The sequence below is a fragment of the Lepidochelys olivacea genome, assembly GCF_965140295.1.
Source record: "Lepidochelys olivacea isolate rLepOli2 genome assembly, chromosome: 3".
Classification (NCBI taxonomy): Eukaryota; Metazoa; Chordata; order Testudines; family Cheloniidae; genus Lepidochelys; species Lepidochelys olivacea.
The window spans coordinates 45,877,837-45,903,762 of NC_140413.1; the positions used below are offsets into that span (position 1 = coordinate 45,877,837).

The 25,926-nt window shown below is 43.3% G+C and overlaps 1 protein-coding gene across 5 annotated transcripts in view; it reads right to left on the reverse strand.

The window, feature by feature from the left end:
• Positions 1–25,926, reverse strand: part of CILK1 (ciliogenesis associated kinase 1) — a 60,796-nt gene that overhangs the window by 18,361 nt on the left and 16,509 nt on the right. For 3 of the 5 annotated variants that reach the window (XM_084623164.1, XM_084623163.1, XM_084623165.1), the window contains exons 4-13: positions 25,004–25,058; positions 23,359–23,480; positions 20,984–21,063; positions 15,950–16,082; positions 14,592–14,763; positions 13,808–13,975; positions 11,549–11,863; positions 10,371–10,561; positions 6,274–6,425; positions 3,908–4,036 (exon numbers count right to left, since the gene is read on the reverse strand). In XM_084623164.1, the coding sequence (XP_084479290.1) occupies positions 3,908–4,036; positions 6,274–6,425; positions 10,371–10,561; positions 11,549–11,863; positions 13,808–13,975; positions 14,592–14,763; positions 15,950–16,082; positions 20,984–21,063; positions 23,359–23,480; positions 25,004–25,058 (1,517 nt within the window). Of the gene's footprint in view, positions 1–2,539; positions 2,781–3,907; positions 4,037–6,273; positions 6,426–10,370; positions 10,562–11,548; positions 11,864–13,807; positions 13,976–14,591; positions 14,764–15,949; positions 16,083–20,983; positions 21,064–23,358; positions 23,481–25,003; positions 25,059–25,926 lie in introns of those variants that run through there. The other 2 variants (XM_084623166.1, XM_084623167.1) reach the window with 2 other exon arrangements.

The window sequence follows — 25,926 nt, forward strand, 5'->3', positions numbered from 1 at the left end:
CCGACAGCCAGGAACTGTTTCTCACCCTGGACCTGGAGCTAGTACCCCTCGAATCCACCCAAGGCTGCCTCCTGGACCCGCCAGGTGGAGAAGGGACCTCTGGTGAGTGTACCTTTTAAAATAGTATACATGGTTTAAAAGCAAGCATGCTTAATGATTAAGTTGCCCGGGCATTCGCGGCTCTCCTGGATGTACTCCAAAAGCCTTTGCAAAAGATTTCTGGGGAAGGCAGCCTTATTCCGTCCACCATGGTAGGACACTTTACCACTCTGGGCCAATAGTACGCACTTGGGAATCATTGTAGAACAAAGTATTGCAGTGTATGTTTGCTGGCGTTCAAACTACATCTGTTCTTTATCTCTCTGTGTTATCCTCCGGAGAGTGATATCATTCATGGTCACCTGGTTGAAATAGGGTGCTTTTCTTAAGGGGACATTCAGAGGTGCCGTTTCCTGCTGGGCTGTTTGCCTGTGGCTGAACAGAAATGTTCCCCGCTCTTAGCCACGGGGATCAGGGAGGGGCTAGCCATGCGGTGGAGGGGAGGGGGCGGAGGCAAAATGCGACCTTGGAACGAAAGCACATGTGCTATGTATGTAATGTTAACAGCAAGGTTTACCGTGAAAGAGTGTAGCCATTGTTCTAGAAAATGTGTCTTTTTAAATACCACTGTCCCTTTTTTCCCCCTCCACCAACTGCATATGTTTCAAGGATCACAGGATCTTCTCCTTCCCAGAGGCTAGTGAAGATTAGAAGGAGAAAAAAAATGCACTCGCGATGAAATGTTCTCTGAGCTCATGCTGTCCTCCCACACTGGCAGAGCACAGATGAATGCGTGGAGGCAGACAATGTCAGAGTGCAGGAAAGCACAAAATGACCGGGAGGAGAGGTGGCGGGCTGAAGAGAGTAAGTGGCAGGCTGAAGGGAGGGCTGAAGCTGAAAGGTGGTGGCAGTGTGATGAGAGGAGACAGGATTCAATGCTGAGGCTGCTGGAGGATCAAACTAATATGCTCCAGTGTATGGATGAGCTGCAGGAAAGGCAGCTGGAGCACAGACCGCCGCTACAGCCCCGCTGTAACCAACCACCCTCCTCCCCAAGTTCCATAGCCTCCTCACCCAGACGCCCAAGAATGCAGTGTGGGGGCCTCCGGCCACCCAGCCACTCCACCCCAGAGGATTGCCCAAGCAACAGAAGGCTGGCATTCAATAAGTTTTAAACTTTTAAAGTGCTGTGTGGCCTTGTCCTTCCCTCCTCCACCACCCCTCCTGGTGCTTCATTCCTCCACCACCCCTCCTGGGCTACCTGGGTAGCTATCCCCCTATTTGTGTGATGAATGAATAAAGAATGCATGAATGTGAAGCAACAATGACTTTATTCCCTCTGCAAGCGGTGATTGAAGGGAGGAGGGGAGGTTGGTTAGCTTACAGGGAAGTAGAGTGAACCAAGGGGCGGGGGGTTTCATCAAGGAGAAACAAATAGAACTGTCACACCATAGCCTGGTCAGCCATGAAACTGGTTTTCAAAGTTTCTCTGATGCGCAGCGCGCCCTCCTGTGCTCTTCTAACTGCCAGTGCCTGGCTGCGCGTAACCAGCAGCCAGGCGATTTGCCTCAACCTCCCACCCCACCATAAACGTCTCCCCCTTACTCTCACAGAGATTGTGGAGCGCACAGCAAGCAGTAATCACAGCAGGAATATTGGTTTAGCTGAGGTCTAACCGAGTCAGTAAACTGCGCCAGCGCACCTTTAAACGTCCAAATGCACATTCTACCACCATTCTGCACTTGCTCAGCCTGTAGTTGAACAGCTCCCGACTACTGTCCAGGCTGCCTGTGTTTGGCTTCATGAGCCCTGGCATTAAGAGGTAGGCTGGGTCCCCAAGGATAACTATAGGCATTTCAACATCCCCAATGGTTATTTTCTGGTCTGGGAATAAAGTCCCTTCCTGCAGCTTTTGAAACAGACCAGAGTTCCTGAAGATGCGAGCGTCATGTACCTTTTCCGGCCATCCCATGTTGATGTTGGTGAAACGTCCCTTGTGATCCACCAGTGCTTGCAGCACTATTGAAAAGTACCCCTTGCAGTTTATGTACTCGCTGGCTTGGTGCTCCGGTGCCAAAATAGGGATATGGGTTCCGTCTATGGCCCCACCACAGTTAGGGAATCCCATTGCAGCAAAGCCATCCACTATGACCTGCACATTTCCCAGGGTCACTACCCTTGATATCAGCAGATCTTTGATTGCTTTGGCTACTTGCATCACAGCAGCCCCCACAGTAGATTTGCCCACTCCAAATTGATTCCCGACTGATCGGTAGCTGTCTGGCATTGCAAGCTTCCACAGGGCTATTGCCACTCGCTTCTCAACTGCTCTTTTCTTGGTATTCATGCACTTCAGGGCAGGGGAAAGCAAGTCACAAAGTTCCATGAAAGTGCCCTTACGCATGCAAAAGTTTCGCAGCCACTGGGAATCGTCCCAGACATACAACACTATGCGGTCCCACCACTCTGTGCTTGTTTCCTGGGCCCAGAGTCGGCGTTCCACCGGATGAACCTGCCCCATTAGCACCATGATGCCCACATTGCCAAGGCCCGTGCTTTGAGAGAAGTCTGTGTCCATGTCCTCATCACTCTTGTCACCGCGCTGACGTCGCCTACTCGCCCAGTTTCGCTTTGCCAGGTTCTGGTGCTGCATATACTGCTGGATAATGCACGTGGTGTTTAATGTGCTCCTAATTGCCAAAGTGATCTGAGCGGGCTCCATGCTTGCCGTGGTATAGCTTCTGCACAGAAAAAAGGCGCAGAACAATTGTCTGCCATTGCTCTGACGGAAGGAGGGGCGACTGACGACATGGCTTACAGGGTTGGATTACAGGGAATTAAAATCAACAAAGGGGGTGACTTTAAATCAAGAAGAAACAAAAACAACCGTCACACAGAATGGCCCCCTCAAGGATTGAACTCAAAACCCTGGGTTTAGCAGGCCAATGCTCAACCCACTAAGCTATCCCTGCCTCTAGTATTTCAGGCACGATTGAATCTCCATTAAAGTTTTCAAGGTGCCCCTGACAGACCTCACCAAAACGATTGTTGGCCGTTGATTTCACGGAGGGAGGGAGTGGGGAGCAAATGAATACAAAACAAATCTGGTCTATTTCTTGTTTTGATCCACTCCATCTATCTTTTAGATCTTTGGCTGGCAGCAGATGGCGCAGGAGGACGGCAAGCCATCCTCATCTCCTGCCTGCTCACCATAAAATGGTATAATAGGACTGCCTGCAGAACTAAAAGAATGACGTGGTCAAGTCACTCCTAATTTAGTCCCAGCGCCCATGTCTGCCCAGGCGCTCCTGACCGACCTTACCAAGGCGGCCAGGAGCACCTCGGACACAATGACAATGGCACCGTCTGCTGCCACAAGGCAATGGGTTGCTGCTGCTGTGTAGCAATGCAGTACCGCGTCTGCCAGCACCCAGGAGACATACGGTGACAGTGAGCTGAGCGGGCTCCATGCTTACCCTGGTATGGCGTCTGCACAGGTAACTCAGGAAAAAAGGCGCGAAACGATTGTCTGCTGTTGCTTTCACAGAGGGAGAGAGGGCCTGATGACATGTACACAGAACCACCCACGACAATGGGTTTTGCCCCATCAGGCATTGGGATCTCAACCCAGAATTCCAATGGGCGGCAGAGACTGCGGGAAAGCTACCCACAGTGCAACACTCCTGAAGTCGACACTAGCACCGGTACTGTGGAAGCACTCTGCCGAGTTAATGCACTTAGAGCATTTTGTGTGGGGGGACACACAATTGACTATATAAAAACGATTTTTAAAAAACCGACTTCTATAAATTCAACCTAATTTCGTAGTGTAGACATACCCTTAGAATGTGTGAACACCGCTTCTTACCTGAATTCGTTCCATTAACCCCTCCTCCCACACCTGAAGCTTTTCCAGGCAAACTAGAAGTGGGCCATGGCTTAGACATAATAGAATCCTTGCTTGAACTGGAGACTATGCTATTCCTTGTGCTTATCCCTGTTGGGGAAAGAAAGAGATAATTAACCATTAAGAAATCCTTGTCATACACAATTATTATGCAGCTTTGCCCTTGTATCTAAATGGAGCAGGTGTTTGCCCCAGTGACCTTAGCCAAAAATCTCTCCATATTCTAGTATTCAGCATCTACTATACGTGGGATACTTCCTATCCTCTCACACCAGTTGCTTATCACTGGTGTTACATGGGCCCTGTTCCTGCAAAGATAACCACATGTTTAGGCCCTCGCTACTGTACTGAGTCCCACTGAAGTCAGTGAGAGTCCATTTCAGAATAAGGATCCAGATATTTACATACTTGTCCTAATCATACAAGGAGATCTAGAGTGCTTTGGTATCCTGGTGGGTGAACAATGCTACATAAATGTAAATTATTCTTATTAAATACAGCATTTTATGCTAATATCTGGTTACCATTTTAAGCACTCAAATTAGGAAAGGCAATTTAAGGTTTTCACAATACCCTATTCTACTTTGCTATCTGTGTAGTTTACACTGAAGTCAGTGAGAGTTGTGCGCCCCTTTAGGGTCTTTGGGACAGGGTCTGTTTGTGTATATATAATTTTATGTGGGGTGCCTAATGCACATTTGGGCACGATACAATAAATTCTACGCAATAAAAGGTTAGGGCTGATTGTGTTAAGATCTACATTTGGCATCATAACTAGTACTCCCAAAAATTCCATTAAAACACAGAGTTCAAAATTGTAACCTTTATCTTACAATTACACGCACATTTGTATTTAAGGGAAGAAAAAAATAATTAAGACCCAGTCTGCTACCATCAAAATTAGAGCTGCACAAAGTTTCAGCTTTTTTTTTTTTTTTTTTTAAAAAGAACACCGAAACAATTCACAAATTTGGCAAATAGTTTCAACCACAAAACCAAAGTTTTCTGAAACGTAGAAGTGATTTGTTTAGAATAAAAATGGAAATGACATGCCATGTCAAAAATAAAGTCCTACCAATTCAACATTCAAAACATTCCATTTCGACCCAAACAAGTTTTGTTGAGAAAAAACTGAATCAGTTGTGGTTTGAAACAAACTGAATTTTTTTCGTTTGGCCTCCAAACTGAAAAATCAATTACTCAGCTCAAAGCCTAATACAGTAGCTTTGCCCCCAACATTCTCATGGAGTCCCACTGACTACCGGGTACGCTGATCTTGCTACTTGTTGCACTGTGTTCTGCCAGAGATGCATAGCTGAAATCTTATAACTGTGGAATTCCACAGTGAAACTCAGTCAAAATAAATTCAGTAAAAACAGGGCATCATGAGCTGCTTATTTTCCTGCTGGATGCTTACAAACACACGCGTGAAGGGCCTAGAACCAGTGCTTAATTTGTACCAGGTCCTGCCAGGGCTGAGCCCTGGCATCTCTAGGCTTGGGAGTTCATAGCCTCAGCACCTCTGGGCTTGCTGCATCAGTTATGAATGTAACCAAAGTGCTTGAGCCCCAGCATCTCTTTCATTACAAAGTAAGCACTGTCTGGAACCTTGTGACACGAACGGACAAGAAAGGGCCCAGTCTTATAGTGACGCAAATAAGGACATCTCATTCCCAGTGAAGGCTATGCCTCAAGAGAATTGTGTGTGTGTGTATGCACCACACACTTGGATTCTGCCCCATTGCTGGTGCCAGCATACTGAGGATGAGCAGACTCACAGGCAGGTGACTCCTCTGCATAAGAGTAGGGTTTGATTCCACATATTGGGCTGCTTTAATACACTGCAGGGTGCACTTAGTTCCTCCCCTGGGCAGCAGGAAAGTTAATGCCAACCTGCTATCACCTAGCATTTACTGCTGCTAGTACTAGTATTATATATTCGCAAGGCATCTTGGGGGTATGCTCCTCCTCCCATGCAGAAGAACATAAGGCAGAGCCTGGCACATCAGCTGGGCACATTTCCTAGCATACTCTTGTGTGCTAAAGAGCTATTTTGCATGACTTCTTATGCTGCATGGGAGAGCTGCTCCTGACACCTTATCCCTTTCTAGCATACCAGTGGGCAGGATTTACCTCCGTTTCTGCCATGCTAGAACCTGCTCTCTTTGTTGTAAGCCTCTTTCCATTACCAAGGTATCCCCTTCCCACCCCAGTGTTCTCTGTTTTCTTTAAAGCAATAGCCCTTCCTCTGAGTCAAAGATAAGGCCCAAAGTATCCATTACCATTTCCCACACCATTGAAAGGTCAAGAAAATATTTCCTACTAACCAGGTAAATACCTAGAATGTTTCAAGTAATGCTGCTTGGCTGCAGAAACTCGCAAGGTGGGTGTGTCCTGCCGTGGAAAGGACGCATGGGAAGGGGCGCTGTTGCCAGAACCTAGATTGTCTGAGAGCTTCAGATCCAAAATGCTTTCAAACCTGTACCAAGAGAAATCACCATGCTTAGCCCCAAGCTCAAAGCTTACACTTCATCCACACGGAGTGTTCCTTTCACCTCAGCTCCACAAATTATTTGTTCAAAATGGGCTTGGTGCTGTACAGATAAAGGAAGACATTGCATAACATCAGCAAAGTGCCTAAGGGTATGTTTATGCTGCATTGTAAACAGGAGTCTGAGAGACCCAGGCTTGTGGACTCAGTGTTCCGAAGCCTGCACTTCAGTGTTCACGCTGCTTTGTAAACCTGGGCTTACACTAGCTGGACCTGGGGCTCACAGACATACTTACAAGTCTGTACTGCATTATGCAGACTTTCGGTCTGTGGCCTGAGATGCATCCGCACTGCAGAATGACAAGGCTTGGACGCAAGTCCTAGGGGTCTCAGATTGATCCTCCCCTTCCCCACAAGCAGAGTCCTAGGACCCAGGTCCTGAGTACTTGTTGATTCATGTCAGAATGATGTGTGCGCACGTACGTATGTATGGAAGGGGGCTTGGGCTCAAACATGAGTCAGAGCCCAGGCTTAGTGTACAGTGCAGACATACCTGTAATCAGTATAATTACGTCACTCAGGGGTGTGAAAAAGCCATACCCCTGAGCGAGTTAACTCCCCATGAAGACAGCGCTGTTGATAGAAGAAGCTCTTCTGTTAGTTTAGGACAGTGGTCCCCAAACTTTTTACTTCGTGCCCCCTTACCCCTGTCCGTGCCCCTGTCCCTGGAGCTGGGCTACAGCTCTGGGAAGTGGGGGATGCAGACAAGGTAAGGGGGCTGGGGCCACAGATGGGGGCAGGGGCTGGGCTGGGAGCAGAGCCTTGGCCAGCAGGCGCAGGGCCAGTGGTTAGGGGCTGGTGTCAGGAGTGGAGCTCGGTGACGCTCCCCCACCCGCCCCCTGTGGGGGCTGGCCCAGGCCTCAGCCATGCCCCCCTGAATATTCCTCTGCATTCCTGTCGGGGGGCATACCCCACAGTTTGAGGGCCTCTGGCATAGGAGTATCTTCACTTAAATGCTACAGCTGCATTGGTGCAGCTGTGCCAACGCAGTGCTTTAAATGTAGACGTGCCTTTAGAGAGCTTAAGTTTTTGCCATTGACCCTGACCCAAGGAAACTGGAAGCCTGATTCAGACATACACAATACCGCTCATAATATGTTACACACTAAGATGGATCAAACATGAAGTGGTAAAGATACATTTTGAGAGATTGGCATTGAAAGACTTATAGATTCATAGATACTAAGGTCAGAAGGGACCATTATGATCATCTAGTCCGACCTCCTGCACAATGCAGGCCACAGAATCTCACCCACCCACTCCTGCGAAAAACCTCTCACCTATGTCTGAGCTACTGAAGTCCTCAAATCATTATTTAAAGACTTCAAGGAGCGGGGAATCCTCCAGCAAGTGACCCGTGCCCCATGCTACAGAGGAAGGCGAAAAACCTCCAGGGCCTCTTCCAATCTGCCCTGGAGGAAAATTCCTTCCCGACCCCAAATATGGCGATCAGCTAAACCCTGAGCATATGGGCAAGATTCATCAGCCAGACACCCAGGAAAGAATTTTCTGTAGTAATTCAGACCCCACCCCATCTAATATCCCATCACAGGCCATTAGGCCTATTTACCATAAATATTTAATTACCAAAATCATGTTATCCCATCATACATCTCCTCCATAAACTTATCGAGTTTAATCTTAAAGCCAGATAGATCTTTTGCCCCCACTGCTTCCTTTGGAAGGTTATTCCAAAACTTCACTCCTCTGATGGTTAGAAACCTTCGTCTAATTTCTAGTCTAAATTTCCTGGTGGCCAGTTTATATCCATTTGTTCTTGTGTCCACATTGGTACTGAGCTTAAATAATTCCTCTCCCTCTCCGGTATTTATCCCTCTGATATATTTATAGAGAGCAATCATATCTCCCCTCAATCTTCTTTTAGTTAGGCTAAACAAGCCAAGCTCCTTGAATCTCCTTTCATAAGACAAGTTTTCCATTCCTCGGATCATCCTAGTAGCCCTTCTCTGTACCTGTTCCAGTTTGAATTCATCCTTCTTAAACATGGGAGACCAGAACTGCACACAGTATTCCAGACGAGGTCTCACCAGTGCCTTTTATAACGGTACTAAAACCTCCTTATCTCTACTGGAAATACCTCGCCTGATGCATCCTAAGACCGCATTAGCTTTTTTTTCACGGCCATATCACACTGGTGGCTCATAGTCATCCTATGATCAACCAATGCTCTAAGGTCCTTCTCCTCCTCCATTACTTCTAACTGATGCGTCCCCAGCTTATAACTAAAATTCTTGTTCTTAACCCCTAAATGCATAACCTTACACTTCTCAGTATTAAATTTCATCCTATTACTATTACTCCAGTTTACAAGGTCATCCAGATCCTCCTGTAGGATATCCTGGTCCTTCTCTAAATTGGCAATACCTCCCAGCTTTGTATCATCCGTAAACTTTATTAGCACACTCCCACTTTTTGTGCCAAGGTCAGTAATAAAAAGATTAAATAAGATTGGTCCCAAAACTGATCCCTGAGGAACTCCACTGGTAACCTCCCTCCAGCCTGACAGTTCACCTTTCAGTAGGACCTGCTGTCGTCTCCCTGTTAACCAATTCCTTATCCACCTTTCAATTTTCATATTGATCCCCATCTTTTCCAATTTAACGAATAATTCTCCATGTGGCACGGTATCAAACGCCTTACTGAAATCTAGGTAAATTAGATCCACTGCGTTTCCTTTGTCTAAAAAATCTGTTACTTTCTCAAAGAAGGAGATCAGGTTGGTTTGGCATGATCTTCCTTTTGTAAAACCATGTTGTATTTTGTCCCATTTACCATTGACTTCAATGTCCTTAACTACTTTCTCCTTCAAAATTTTTTCCAAGACCTTGCACACTACAGATGTTAAACTAACAGGCCTGTAGTTACCTGGATCACGTTTTTTCCCTTTCTTAAAAATAGGAACTATGTTAGCAATTCTCCAATCATACGGTACAACCCCTGAGTTTACAGATTCATTAAAAATTCTTGCTAATGGGCTTGCAATTTCATGTGCCAATTCCTTTAATATTCTTGGATGAAGATTATCTGGGCCCCCCGATTTAGTCCCATTAAGCTGTTTGAGTTTTGCTTCTACCTCAAATATGGTAATGTCTACCTGCATAGCCTCATTCCCATTTGTCATGCTACCATTATCCCTAAGATCCTCTTTAGTCTTATTAAAGACTGAGGCAAAGTATTTGTTTAGCTATTGGGTCATGCCTAGATTATCCTTGATCTCCACTCCATCCTCAGTGTTTAGCGGTTCCACTTCTTCTTTCTTTGTTTTCTTCTTATTTATATGACTATAGAACCTTTTACTATTGGTTTTAATTCCCTTTGCAAGGTCCAACTCTACTTGACTTTTAGCCTGTCTCACTTTATCCCTACATGTTCTGACCTCAATAAGGTAGCTTTCCTTGCTGATCCCTCCCTTCTTCCACTCCCTGTATGCTTTCTGCTTTTTCTTAATCACCTCTCTGAGATGCTTGCTCATCCAGCTTGGTCTACAACTCCTGCCTATTAATTTTTTCCCCTTTCTTGGAATGCAGGCTTCCGATAGCTTCTGCAGCTTTGATTTAAAGTAATCCCAGGCCTCCTCCTTCACAAGCTAAGCATGTTTGTCAGAGAAAATATCGAACAGAAGTGTGGGGCCCTAGTGCAAGAAATCAGAGAGGCTGTTCTAAGCATAAGGGACAGCATGGAAAAAATCAAAAAGTCAAGAACCAAGAGGGAGTACAAATGTAGAGAATCCGTTACCGGCACTATAGTTAGGCAGAGAGAGCACAGGGAGAAAGTGCTAAGGAGCAAGAGGAGATGTAGGGGGAAATAAAAGCAAATAAGTAGTTGGGATGGGGTGAGGAGACATCAACTTACCTACAAAGAGCTTCATCACTCTGTCGCCTCTTGTTTTTCATATCAGTTCTGGTGAGGGAAGAGCTAAAATCAAAGTCTTCCAAGTCATCCCACTCTTCAGAACCTTTCATTATTCTAGTAATGTGTCCCCATCTTCGCCTAGTCTTTGGTTTAAGTTCACCATTTGTGTTCTCTGTCCCAACCGGTATTTTCTGTTATTACGAAGAAGAAAACCAAAACATTTGTCATACAGAGCTATGGAATTATGAGGAGGGAAATCAGAACACAGTTTTTCCTTCACAAAGCAAGTGGTGATCTTGCTGTAGCAGCATAAATCCCCTCCAGCCCCACTAATATACCGAGGACCTGCTCTGTAACACACGTGTTCATACTAGCTTCTGCATCTCCTCCTGCCTTGATTGAGAGTCCTGCACTGACAGAAGAATGGAGCTCTTAAGTCTCTTTCAGCTCTAATTTCCATACGTCTTTCACTATAGAGCCTACAAAAAGTGATCAGCTTATGTTGAATTTTTAGCCCCAGACTCAACTTGTGGGTGCAAAACTGCATGTACGTTCATATGCCTGCACTTCAGTGCCTGTGCCTGCATTAAAATGTGTGCCAGCAAAACCTATTTGTCTTAACAGATTTTGCAGGTGAAAATTCTGACACTTGTGTCCTTGCAGCTGTTAAGGTGCATATGCATGTTTGCACTTCGTGCAATTTTGCATATGCACAAGGTGAAGGTCACGTATAAGTTCTGCTGAAGACTTGGCTCTTAGTGTCAATACTCGTGGGCCCAATTCTCTTCTAACTTGGGCCTGAGTCTCATTTACACCAAGACCACTTTACATCACACTGGCAGTGTAAAATGGCTTGAAGTGAGTAAGCTACAGTTACATCGTCTTTAAGGCCACTTTACAATGCCAGAACACCGTAAAGTGGTCTTGGAGTAAGAAAGAATTGGGCCCACCTATTTGTTTTACACCAAAAAACTCCACCCACTTCAGTGGAGCTGCTTTCAGTTTACACCAGCATGAGATGAGAGCCAAGCTAGTCTTTATTCCTATTTCTCTCCTTTTATTAAAAAGGTACAAAGACGGCACTGTTGGTTTAAGGTACCACAAAAAAAAAAATCCAATTAAGGAAAAATGCACAAAGTCATGAGCAAGTTTATCACTTATCCCAGACTCCTCCTCACCTGCTGAGGAATTTGACTACAAAGTGCTGGCAGATGCACCTGAGCAGGCTCGTCCTCTTTTAACTGGGTCACGTGGTCAGTCGCCAAGGAGTCTGCTTTATATGGATACGTGAGGTACTGGGAAGACTGGCTTTGCTGGAATGGTCTAGATGAGAGACGGACATGGGGTTTTGGAGGGGGTTGTGCAGGAGGAACAGGTTTAACACGGTGCAGTGCTGCTTTATCATGGAGTTCTTTCGGCTGCTTGCCCAGTTCTTGAATGCAGAGAGAGGTGCCCAGTGCATGCCCAACCAGGAAGTAGGGATACCGAAGTGCCTAAAATACAATAAACGCATCAGTATTCAACAGGGGAAGCCAGAGTCGCTGACTTAGCTTAGTCATATGGGACAGCTTCCATGTTACCTTCCCTCTTCCCTTTCCCACATGTTAGAGCAGGGGTAGGCAACGCGAGCTGATTTTCAGTGGCACTCTCACTGCCCGGGGCCTGGCCACCAGTCCGGGGGTGGGGGAGGTGGGGGGGCTCTGCATTTTAATTTAATTTTAAAAGAAGCTTCTTAAACATTTAAAAAACCTTATTTATTTTACATACAACAATAGTTTAGTTATATATTACAGACTTATAGAAACCTTCTAAAAACATTAAAACTTATTACTGGCATGCGAAACCTTACATTGGAGAGAATAAATGAAGACTCGGCACCCCACTTCTGAAAGGTTGCCGACCCCTGTGTTAGAGACTATCGAGACAGGACTCTGTACAACACATCCTACTGCTTCAGGTTAGAGTAAGTTCTAGTGACGGCTTAACTTCTATGCAAAAGCTTGTCTATGTAATGCAAGAGTAGTTAAAAAAAGGTTTCATACTAGCCTTTTTTGGTACAGTGGCAATATACTAATATTTAGTTTGTAGTGCAGTAGTGTGCAAAGGCCCAGGAAGGATCAGGCACTGCACAGTAAGTAAGAGAAATAACATCCTCCAGAACTGAAGACTTTTAAATGTGTAGCTGTAATCAACAAATAATTGTCACTTTGTGCTAGCAGATTTTTTTCAATCACATGCCCAACTTGTATTTGATTCTGGGAGATACCAGCATTCCGAATTCTTGAAATCTACGTCATGTAGCTATGACAGTCTTGATCTGCTTTACAGATAATTAAGTAGTTGCTGCTGGGGGTGCAATAGTCTTCTTCTCCCTAGCTTCTGCCAACTAGAACAGGCTTTCAACATCTCCCTTCCTCACAAATTCCCCACGGCATTACAATCTTGTCTCATTTGTTTTGCAAGAAGTGCCATTTGCTTGTAATTATTAATACTAAATCGTCTGAAAACAGTTTAGCTTGTCCTCCCGTTCAAGTTTCCCTCTCCCTCAATTTTACTTTGTAACTGCATTAGTTAAGTCTACAGATTTTTGAATGAAAGACTTTACGCAAAATAAGGGCCCAATCCTGCTCCCAATGAACTCCCTGGGAGCTTTGACCTAAGGTTGGGTCTATCCACCAAATGCTTGTTTCATTACATAGGGACCTATCGTGCACAGCATTGAATTCCCTTAACTGCCATTGAAGTTAATGGACTAACTCATTATCTGCAATATTGACTATTTAAAGCCCATCATTCAAACTGCTGAGCATCCTCACCTCCTTCTGATTTGCAAAAGAAAGCCCTTACTAAGATTAAATTAATAGATTATAAAGCCAGAAAAGAGCTTTGTGATCATCTAGTCAAGCCTCCTGAATAACACAGGCCATAGAATTTCCCTGAATTAATTTCTGTTTGAACTAGGGTATCTATCTTTTAGAAAGACATCTAATCTTGATTTAAAAATTGCCAGTGACTGAGAATCCACCACAACCCTTCGTAAATTGTCCCAGTGTTTAATTACTCTCATCGTAAAAAAAAAAAAAGGTACACCTTATTTCCAGCCTGAATTTCTCTAGCCACAATTTCCAGCCTTTGGACCTCGTTAGATATCTTGGTTTTCTAGACCAAAAGATCCTGTTAATACATTTCTGTGTCCTGTTTAGACTGATCAAGTCACCCCTTAACTTTCTCTTCGTTAAGCTAAACGGATTGAGCTCCTTAAGTCTTATCAGGCATGTTTTCTAAACCTTTAATCATTCTTGTGGCTCTTGTCTACATCCTCTCCAATTTATAGCCACAAGGGTAATTAATGACAGTCTGGAGCAAAGGTAGAGCGCAACTGAATATAACTAACTATCAGCTGCACAGAGACATAGTAAAGAAAAAGGAAAACAAACCTGACTAGCTGTTGGTCGCTTTTTGGGGTCCCATTGTAGCATGTCTCGCATGAGCTGAACTGCCTCACTGCCAGCATTAGGAATTAGAGTCTTTAGGTTGTTAGGTACACACTGGGGCCAGCGAAAATTCATGGTACCTGCAAGTTGGTAGCCTTCAGGCCAGTCGTTCTGAAAGAATCAGTATTCTGATCACTGAAAAACCCAACCATAAAGAGGTCTGATGTCTAAGTACCAATACTGTTCACTTTCAGTACCTCTCATCAACCATCTTAGAGTTCTTTACAGGTTTAATTAATTAACCTCAAAGCACTGCTGTGACAATTAAAAAACACAACAAAACAAAAACAGAAAAACCACACACCAGGAAACCTGCCAAACAGATCACACACCAAGTCAATGCCAGAAATGGGGGCAGAAGAGACTGTCCATCCCCCCGGTTTGTTCTGGCCACTGAACCAGAACAGACATGTGCCCCAACTGTAAATGAGCCTCTAATTCCATAGAAAGGGCCTGAGGACATTGGAAATTTCAAATAATTGTTATCTGATAAAATTCTTCCTTTCTGGACATGTCTTTTCTAACATCATAATTTTCAAGGGTATAATTTTTAACTGTTGACTTCCCAGATAATACAAGTTTTGTTATTTCACCTCTGAGATCAGTACTAGACTATGGCAACAACAAGTATGAAGAGGATAAAGAGACATTCTATCCTATATCCTAGGCATAGTATCATTGATGCACTAAGCAATACACATTGAAGACGTGGATCTCACTTAGCTACCTTTTTTGGTGTCCCCAGTACTTGGCAAATCTTGAATATAGTATCTATTTCACTGGCACCAGGGAAGAGAGGCCTTAACGTGTAAACCTCTGCCATTATACAGCCGACAGCCCAGATATCAATGGGAGAGCTATAGCTGGTGGATCTCAGAAGAACTTCAGGAGCCCTATACCTATAAAAACAGCAGTTTATAGCATTCACAAATCAAACAAGTACTGCATAACATCGTTACCTCAAGTGGGACAGCCCGTGATTTTTCATTCTCTGCCTCTCTGGAGACAGAAAGCATCCTTTAAAGGATTCCCAGCAACCCCCACACAATGCACAAGACGGTATCTCTTTTAGAGTCAGGGTTTGAAGTGAAACAATATTCCCAGAATGCCCCATCAGATACTCCCATTTTTGCTTAGACACTGCACATCATGAAGCACTTTAAGAGCTGAAGGCCCAAACCTGTGAGGTAATGCTCAGCACCCCTATTCCCACAAAGTCAATGAGAGTAGAGAGGGCCAAGCACTTGTGCATAGAGCCCCATTCTGCGAAAGTACAGATTTATTCTCAGCAACTGAAGTTGTGTGGCAATTTTCCTTGCACTTTCATTGCTTTTTTTAAAGTTGATTTTCAGTGAGAACATTTAAAAAAAAAAAAAAGTAGACTTAACACAAACTATGCTGAAGATTTAGGTCATCACTGACAAGGAAAAAGACCCAGTGTTCCCGCCTTTGGTCCTTTGTCTCAGATTGAAATAAATTTGGAAGTTCAGAGATGTGTTGGGCCAACTCCTCTTTACTGAGGCAAGATGTTCGGTTTTGCCTCAGCCACCCACATGGGCTGATGAAGAAAGCTGACAACAAAGTATGGATGCTTTTGATTTAAGATTAGAAGGATGAGTGGGAGTCATCTGTTAGTATTAGGTGCGCATATGGCACGAATCATTGATTAAACTTGATTCTTTTGTCTTCCTTTTCCCTGCTTGCGTTTACGCTGTTTCCCACCCCCATGCTATTTCTCAGTGCCCAACCAGAGCAGCACTACGAGTGCTGTAACAGTCTTTTCAGTAGCTCTATAGTGATTGTGGTGGCCCCGGACCACTGCTGGTTTTGGAGACTATTCTTCATATGCACAGTAAATTAAGTAATATCCATTCATTTCAACTATGCTACTGTCATTTGCCAGTACATCCATTGTCTTACACATTTTGAAGCCTTTTAGTTACGCTAAATAAATGTGATGCACTAGTTTTATGGACCAACAATGACATCATCCTTCACTTAAGTTAAAGTTTTGTCTTGTCTAGAAGTCATGCCTTTAGACATGTAATTTCATAAAATATAGACAAACATTAACATTGCATTTACCATCTTGTAGATACATAGTCTGTGTAAGGAGGCCTAGATCGGATTTCTCGGGCTAAGCCAAAGTCTGCTATTTTCACAAGTTCTGGTCCCATGCAAAGGAGGTTTTCAGGTTTCAAGTCTCTGTGAAAGAACCCTGCAATGCAAATTAAACATCAGTCTGCACTGCATTAACACCCATTTGTAGTCTTTATTTTTTCCTACTTAGATTCCTTCACTTCAGTTGCCACTATTGCAGGTCCAACAGCAGGTCAGAACAGTTTAAAATAATCTTAACCTTGCTAGTCTACATATTTTAGTCAGCCCATGAGGGTAAATACATAGAAGTTGAGATTTTCAAAGTAGTGTGGCCAACTCCCTGCCCATCTTCCTTTAATGTTAATGGAAGATGTGCAATTTTAATGTTAGTTTTATTTTGTTTTAATTTGAATAGGTGTGGCCTAAATAGCAAAATCTCCCCTTAGGTTAATTTAAGCAAAAAAAAAAAAAAAGAATGATTCTTTATATTTCTACAATTCCTTCCCCTAAGCATTTCTAAACGCTTTACAAAAGTTTGTCTTCCCAGCCATGGTAGAAAGGGACACTTGAGCTACAGTGGATACAAATAAGGCAGTTGCTAGAAAAGTGCTCAACATAAGGAGTCTTTCACTATGGAATTTGCTTCCCTTCTTGCTCTGCCAGAGCCTGGACTTCTTAAACTTCTGGGCATGCTGGAAAATCTGTCTTTTCGTGCAGGCATTAGGGGAGATGGGGGGGAGGTCATCTCAGAGATGGAGTGGCTGGAGGTTGAAGGAGGATTTAGGTAGGATTTTTGTGTTATGGTTGGATGGAATGGCTTAGGATACAGTCTATTCACTGGCAAACTTGAAGCTAGAACAACTGATTAAAGTTTACTATTGAAAATTTTGATTTGTGGGTTTTAAGTTTTGGAAGGTGCTTAGGGATCTGGATAAGCACCAAAGAAACGAAAAAAAAAAAAAAAAAGAAATCAATATACTGGTGTACTGTGATACAAAAACATCAAGTATGTGTGTGTGTTTTACAGTTGGTGAAAACGAGAGACAGAGTTTGTGACTCATTTGACAGAAGTACAAAGAGAGCCCAGGTCTCAGGACTTGCAGGCTTATGCCGTTAGCCACAAGACCATATTACCTCCGTTGTGGCAAAATCTTCCAACTCTTCCTTGTGGCTGTGATTCACAACATCTTGGTAGAAATCATTTACAATCCAGAGTGCAGGAGATCAGCGTAAAAATCTAGTGGTTTGTCTAAAACTGATCAGTTACATTTTGCACAGCAACAATATGCAGGACCGGGATGCATTCAGGATGTTTTGTTTGTGCTTTCTTTGCCAGGTTGTACCAGTGAGGACTTAGAGATTTGTCTACAGCTCATTTAACATGGTTTTAAAATATTTGATTTTCTGTTGTTGTGACAGATAGAGATTTCTTGTTCTCTTTGAGTATGTCTTAGACGCACTAATGTGAATTGAGGAGAATAAAGCCGTTAGCAGGAACACATTTTATAAAAGTAAAATCAGTGTTAAGTAATTTTCATAGATTCCAAGTCCATTGTGATCATCTAGTCTGTCCTCCTGTATAACACAGACCAGAGAACTTCTCCAAAGTAGTTCCTAGAGTATATCTAGCATTCCTAGAGATGGAGAAAAAAAATTGTTCTCTTGCCACGGAGGGCAGGACAAGAGGCAATAGGTTCAAACTACAACACAGCAGATTTAGATGAAATCTGAGGAAAAACTTCTTAACTGTAAGAACAGTTGGACAATAGAGTAAATTGCCCAGGGAAGTCATGGAAGCTCCTTCACTGAAGGTTTTCAAAAGAAATCTGGATATCCAGCAGTCTTGGATGATCTTGCATCTTGGCAGGGGTTTACAGTGGACGACCCTCAAGGTCCATTCTAATCTTATGGTTCTATGATCGTTTTAAATCAAGATTGGATATTTTTCTAAACTGGTCAGTGATGGAGCATCTATCCTTTGTAACTTGTTCCAATGGTTAATTATTCTCACCTTTAAAATTTATGCCTTATTTCCAGTCTGAATTTGTCTAGCTTCAACTTCCAGCCATTGCATTATGTTAGATGTTTCTCTGCTCAACTGAAGAGCCCATTATGAAATATTTTGTTCCTCCTACAGATAGGCTGTACTCACTTCATGCCTTAACCTTTTCTTGAGCTAAGTAGATTAAGCTCAGCACAATAAACCACGTTTTCTAATCCTTTAATCATTCTTGTGGCTCTTCTCCAAACCTTCTACAACTTATCAACACCCTTCTTGAATTGTGGACACCAGAACCGGATACAGTTTTCTAGCAGCAGTTACACCAGTGACCAGTACAGAGGTAAAATAACCCTTTACTTCTCCTTGAGATTCCCCTATTTATGCATGCCAGGCCTGCATTAGCGGTTTTGGTCATATCACACTGGGAGTTCATGTTCAGCTGATTATCCACTATGATCCCCAAATCTTTGTCAGAGTCACTTCTTCCCAGGATAGAATCCCCCATCCTGTAAGTATAGCCTACATTCTTTGTTCCTAAAAGGTGTAATATGGCTAATGTTAGGATATAGATATTCAGGCCTGTCTGCAAAGGCCTGTACTCTAAGAATTTAGGTGTATTCTTATCACTTGGCTAGTGATAGAGGTATAAAAGAAAGAATCAAAATCACTGTCTGCTGGTGTAAGGGCCTTCTCTTACTGTGACAGTCTGAGGCCCTGTTCTTAGGCTAAGGCCTTTGGCTAAGCAGCAGAGGCAGCCATAAGCTGGGAAGCGAACAGTCACATCCTCACATTCCAAACTAGTCACACTGAAATAAGGTGCTATTCGGCTGTTAGGAATACAATCCTGTCCTGATAGTTCCTATCACCTCCAGAGAAAGGGAAGTGCCTAGAAAATGTAAAAGGAAACTTAGTTTGATAGCATCCTGTCTGGCAAGAACTCACTTATCAATAGCTGGGATGTGAAATCCTCGCTTCTGTGTTGTCTTGTCATTGTAGTTCCCACTTTGCTATAGTTTGTCTGTATAATCTCTGGCTGGTTCTGTGATTGTTCCTGTCTGCTGTATAATTAATTTTGCTGGGTGTAAACTAATTAAGGTGGTGGGATATAATTGGTTACATAATCATGTTACAATATGTTAGGATTGGTTAGTTAAATTTCAGGAAAATGATTGGTTAAGGTATAGCTAAGCAGAACTCAAGTTTTACTATATAATCTGTAGTCAATGAGGAAGTGTGGGTGTGGGTGGGGGTGGGCATGTGGGTGTGTGAGATGGGAACAGGGAATGGGGGTAAGAAAATTGGAATCGTGTTTTGCTAAAGGGGGAGATGGGAACAGGGAATGGGGGTAAGAAAATTGGAATCATGTTTTGCTAAAGGGGGAAATGGGAACAGGGAATGGGAGTAAGGAAGTTGGAATCATGTTTGGCTAAGGGTAGGAATGGGAACAGGGACACAGGTGTAAGGCTCTGTGGTGTCAGAGCTGGGAAGGAGGATACTAAGGAAGGAAACTGGAATCATGCTTGCTGGAAGTTCACCCCAATAAACATCGAATTGTTTGCACCTTTGGACTTCGGGTATTGTTGCTCTCTGTTCATGCGAGAAGGACCAGGGAAGTAAGTGGGTGAAGGAATAAGCCCCCTAACAGCTAAACATTTATGTTTAGCCATATTAAAATGCATATTGTTTGCTTAAGACCAGTTTCAAAGCGATCTGGATCACTTGATAAATCAGTGACCATCCTCTTCATTATTTACCATTCTCCCAATTTTTGGGTCATCTGTAAACTTTATCAGTGATGATTTTATGTTTTCTTCCATGTCATTGATTACAAAAGTTAAACATCATAGGCACAAGAACTGATCCCTGCAGGATCTCACTGGGAACACTTCCATTGGATGAGGATTCCCCATTTACAATTACACTTAGCCAGTTTTTAATCCATTTACTGTGTGCCTTGTTAATTTTATACCATTCTAGTTTTTTAATCAAAATTTTGTGTGGTACCAAGTCAAATGCCTTACAGAACTCCAAGTATATTATATCAGCACTATTATTGTTAGCAATCAAACTTGTAATCTCATTAAAAAAATTAAAAAAAAAAAAAAGATAGATCCTTTCAAACTAACTCGCTATTTTCTATAAGCCATTTTGTCCCATTGGGACTGTGATCCTGTAAGTCCTTCACCCACAAATAGCTCCACTTATGGGTGTTCTGCCTGTGGAGGGTTTGCAGGATTGAAACCCACTGTTATCATTTTAATATACTTACAAGACAGTATTACAATGCATAGGGAACGTTAAGAGTAAACTCTAAAATTAAAAGAAATAATTGCTTGATTCAAAATTGGTTTTCTTAGGTAGATCTTATTAGTGCTGGCTGGCCAATGAAGTCCGTTCTTATTGTTATCCTAAGGCTATCAAAGCTATTAAATCACAGGGATATTTTACCATAAGTGTAATAATGTGTGGATACATTTCACACACATATATACACACACTACATAATTTAACAGTCATGAGAAATGCCAAGTTATAAACTCTGGAGGTGGAAACCCTCCTTTGTCCAGAGAACAGGTATAGCACAGATAGCACCAGTGCAAATCTTATCACACTGTTCCACCAAGATGCCTTAGCCCTCACCTGAAAACGACCGCCGAGAGAGGCAAAAAGATAATTTAGTCTCCATGCCCAATCTTTGGGGACTTTTCTGGGATGGTCAACAAGAATGCCCATTGGTGCCAGCTGTGCTGGTAGTTTTGTGATGTGGAATCCTATTCATTAAAGGAGCTGGAGAAGCTGCCAGGTTAGTTGAACATTACAGGCAACCAAGCAGATAAGTATTTGTGGTCACTGGCACTCTTGCCCAACTTGGAATTCGTGACCTGAAAGTGAACAGCCCGTCTCCTATTAATAGCCCCCATCACTCCATTTAACAGAGGAATTTTATTATTTATTTTAAAACTAACAGACACTATCTTGCTCCAGTTCAAAATATTTAGAGCCAAAATACAGCCTACCATGTTTATGGATAAATGCAAGCCCTTGCAGGATCTGATACATAATATTCCTAACTGTAGATTCAGGAAACAGTTTGTTTCTGTAGAGTGAAAAGTACAGAAAAGTTACTCGCTGTGTCACTGCATCAGTTTCTTATCATTTCTTCGGCACCTATAGGAAAAGGAACAGTTAGAACAGCTAGAAAAGCAATTGTAAGCAGTGTACTTTGCTTTTCAACAAGAACTGTGCAGTCTTTATGTTCACTGCCATATCCTGGGGTATTTAAGCTACATTTGATATGGAACGCTGCAAGTAAAAAAAAGCTAGTCAATAAATTGAACAACATGATGTAAGACTTAAAACAAAGAAGAATGCTTCAGGCACATCCCACAACACTGCAAGGATTCAGAGACAGCCCATCTCAGTAGAACACTTTTCACTGTTCTTTTCCCGATGAGCTCACTTCTGTCATATGTGAGATCAGACATTTTACTTTAAGCTTTACTTGGTATGGGGCTCCTCTTTATGGTCTTTTCTGGCTTCATGAAGGTAATCCTCCTTACTGCTGTTGATATCAGAGCAGTCCCCCTTGCAATTGTCTCTAAGAGGATCTGCCAGGGCAGCAGGTTTAGGAATAGCCCTTGCTATTGAGGAAAGGAAGATCTAGACCCATGGGCTAAGTGATAAGCACCTACAGCCCCACGGCATCTCAGTAGGCAGGGCAGTGGCCTTGAAGAGCTCAGTGACAGGATTCACTGGAAAGAGCCGACCACCAGTGAAACGAGAGGCCTGGACATTCTTTAACTCCCTGTGCTTGATCCCTCCCTTAAACTCATTCAGCCCATCCCATATTTTAAAAGTGAGGTCAGCAACTAGTCAGGACTTTCCTTTTAAACTGTAGTGGAATTGAGTTGAGTTTCTTCTCTCTCCCCGCCAATGTGTAAAAATTGAGTTTTAGCTTAGGTTTAAAGAAATCATTAGAGTTTAACAGGTTTATGTTTAAAATTCTTAATCATTTTGCAGGATTTCTACCATGAAATATTTTCTGCACTATAACATCCCTGAATGCACATGTGCAATTCAGTCTCATGCCCTTTTGTTTCCATGAGTATGTAGCATCCATGACCCTTGCTAAAAAATGTTTTGAGATACCATATAGGAATAATTTGTATTCGTGGTGGGGCAGGTCCCCATCCCAGTCAGGAAGAGGATAAAGAGCTCTTCGGAGCACAATCAGCCACAACCCAACACACCTGTAAGGCCTGCCAACCTTGGAGATGGGCAGGTTCCTAAAAGGGAGGATCCAAGCCCAGTGCAGGGTGGCAATTTGATGTAAGCTGAGCTAGACCACAGAGCACAGGTGGCTTATCAGCAAAGCTACTGAAGAGCCTCTGAAGAAGTAGAGCTGTCTTCTTTGCTCTGCTGTATTCTTTAGCACCTAGGGTGGTTGGGCTGGCCTATGGACACGCTGAAGGGGATCTGGGTTCCCAACCATCTGAGACTACTCACCTTTTGTCTCACGTAGAACAGCAGTGGACCATTTTGAAAGCAAGAGGATTATTTTGTTTCCCTGTTTCAATCGGATTGTTTTATGCCCCCAGAAGAGAGTGCTGTCTCTAAAACATACAGCTAGAGGACTACCCCCAAACCAGTTCTACAGATATGTCAGCATTCAGGAAAGGACATCAGAGAGAGGAGCCCCAAGAGGGTAGCCTATGACAGTATTGTAAAACAAGTACTCATTTTCTTGAAGTTCAGAACTTCATGCAATAAAGACCTAAGGTCTAAAACACATTTGTCCATCTGATTTAGTGCACCTGACCACACCTGTGCATGCATATTGGCCACATGTACAACCAAAATAACATTTTGGTTTCTAAATATCCATTTGTGTATGCACAAATGCCTAGTTTGTGTATGCAATCACAGTACCTGTACATTCAAAGAGACAAATATGTTCTAGACCTTTGTCTTCACTTTATGAAAGCCTGACCTATCAGCTGAACTCTAAGGGCTAGTCCACATGAGGGAGTTTTACACTGGTTTTGCTATACCAATGAAAATCCCTAGTACAGATGAGCTGCATCCATATGAAAAGGGGCTTATACTAATGTGACTTGCTTTGCTTTACACTGGTGCAATGTGAGCACACTGGGGGTTTGCATCAGATATAGTTACATTGATGCAAAAATCCCTGATGTAGCTAGTCACCAAAATAAAGCAAGGGCCACATTTTCTTCTGTAATATACAACTTTAAAATAAGATTGTGTTTGGAGGCTAAATATAACTGCAACCTTTAAAAGATATGGATGTCAAAGACCGCTAAGAAACGAACTCACTACCTTTATAGTTAAGTTTATATTAGGAATGGTGTTAATGATGTAACTTACATACCTTTCTTTCATCAATTGGTAAAGATTTTCCTTCATGTATTCAAACACAAAATAAAGATGATCATTTTCCCTGATAACTTCTTTCAGTTTTACTATATTGGCATGGTTTAATTTCTTCAAAGACTAGAAGCACAAAATACAAAAGAATGTAACACACTGTTATAAGGAAGTATTCCATTTCACTTACCTTGAAGCCCTTGTTGTACAAGCTAAACTTATATGCTGTTTAATAGTTTAAGCAGAAGGTAGCTTTAAAGACCAGATTTCCAAAGAAAGCAATTCACATATACATTTGCAAGTGGTCCGAGTTAGGTGTCCAGGCTGATTTGTGCCAACATATTAGCTTTTAATTGTGCTTAGCTTGCAGTTAGACACACCCAACTGGCTCACTGTTACACATCTGATGGGCTGCATCTTCTCACTGGAGGACCATCCACTCTACTTGTGCCTATTCTGCTAGAAGCAAGAGGAGATTTTGGCATGAACTCAGTCCAATTCACCTGTAGGTCTTTTCCCTCTAAAATTTCCCACCTTTTCAATAACCAGTGGTAGCAACAGCATAGACAAATCCTGCTTTAAGCAGGGTTAGAAGAGAAGTGATTAAAGTTTTCTACACTTGTGCTCCCACTGACACTACTGCTGTTGGAGCTGAACTAGTGGTAGCAACAGTGGGAAGTTAAGGAACACCTCACACTTATTGTTTGTGTCTCTGGTCTAATTATCCGGAAACAGGACTACCCTGCGTGGAAAGGAGCGTATGTACAGATGCGGTTGGTAATGAAGGCCATATATACATAAGCCTTAAAATCCATACTACAATGCTACTCCCAGCTCCTGTTAAGAGTTCTTGCAGTGCAGCCCTGCCATAGGAACAGCCAGAATTCAGATAGCTATCTGCTCCCTTGGGCTGCTGCTGACTGCAGGTATCCTGGCAGGAGCCCGCTCCACACCATCTACAATCTGGCACCAGCAGTCTACAATCAATAGTTTTTTACATGACTGCAAAACAGCATGTGATAGTGTTAAGGAAGAATGAGGAAACGGCAAAGCTACCATGAACATACTGTATATACTCGTTCATAACCAGAATATTTTTGGTAAAAAAGTGATGCATCAAAGAGCAGGGGTTGCTTATAAACGGGTCTACTCCAAAATTTGATGATTATTTTAAACTCTATGAAATCATTGAATATCTAATACATTGTAGTTTTGTTTACCTGGAGCATCTGGGAAGTCACTTCCTGCAGCTCCCATTGGCTGGGAACGGAGAACCATGGCGACAGGGAATTGAGGTGCTCCATGCCTGCAGACGCTCCAGGTAAACAAAACATCCTGACCCACCAGCATCTTACCCTGATGGGCTGGGAGCCAAAGTTTGCCAACCCCTGAAAAATAGGGTCGGCTTCTGAAAGGGTCATACAGTTTTTACTATTTTTACCTATCCATCTTGCAAGGTCGACTTATAAATGAACGGGTAACGAACGAGTATATATGGTACTCCACAGCTCTTACTGCAGGGACCGCTAATGATGCTCTTCGCAAGACAGCTGGAATGGGTCTGTTACCTAGAAACACCAGAAAGAACTGTTCAAATGTAAAAGGCCTTGTAAACGCTGGGTTGAAAAGTAACAATCCTTAACAAATACCTTAACCTCTCGAAGATTCATGCATTCCTCCCAAGAGTAGAACTTTCTCTTCATCCTGTGGAAGCGGGGGGATGGGGGGTGGGGAGAGGGGGAAGAAATATAGCAGTCAGTGCCATTATAGTCTGAGCTCCATAAGTCTCTGCACCTCAGTTTCTCCATCTGAGAAAGCACTTTACATCTCTAGATCAGTGGTTCCCAAACTTTAACAACCCATGAACCCCTTTCACTAAAATGTCAAGTCTCATGAACCCCCTCCTAAAAATGAATATTTCCAGGGATTTTCTCCTTTACCTGAGTATAAATTATAAAAACTCTAGATCAGTGGTTCTCAAAGCTGGTCCGCCGCTTGTTCAGGGAAAGCTCCTGGTGGGCCGGGCCGGTTTGTTTACCTGCCACATCCGCAGGTTCGGCCGATCGCGGCTCCCACTGGCCGCAGTTCGCTGCTCCAGGCCAATGGGGGCTGCGGGAAGGGCGGCCAGCACATCCCTCGTCCTGCGCCGCTTCCCGCAGCCCCCATTGACCTAGAGAGGCGAACCGTGGCCAGTGGGAGCCGCAATCGGCCGAACCTGTGGATGCGGCAGGTAAACAAACCGGCCTGGCCTGCCAGGGGCTTTCCCTGAACAAGCGGCGGACCGGCTTTCAGAACCACTGGTATAGATGAAGGGTGCTATATGGGAGTTAGGTATTCATCTACAGCCTCTCTGGTCACTCAGTAACAGACTTGAAGGTGGCAATTTTGCAACAGAAAAGCTTCAAAAACAGACTCCAACGAGAAACTGCTGAACTTGAATTAAGATGCAAACTAGATATCATTAACTTGGGTTTGAACAGAGACTGGGAGTGGCTGGGCATTAAACATGAGGAAATAGATTCAATATGTGAAGTATCCTCACACCTTCTTGTCAACTGTCTAAATGGGCCAC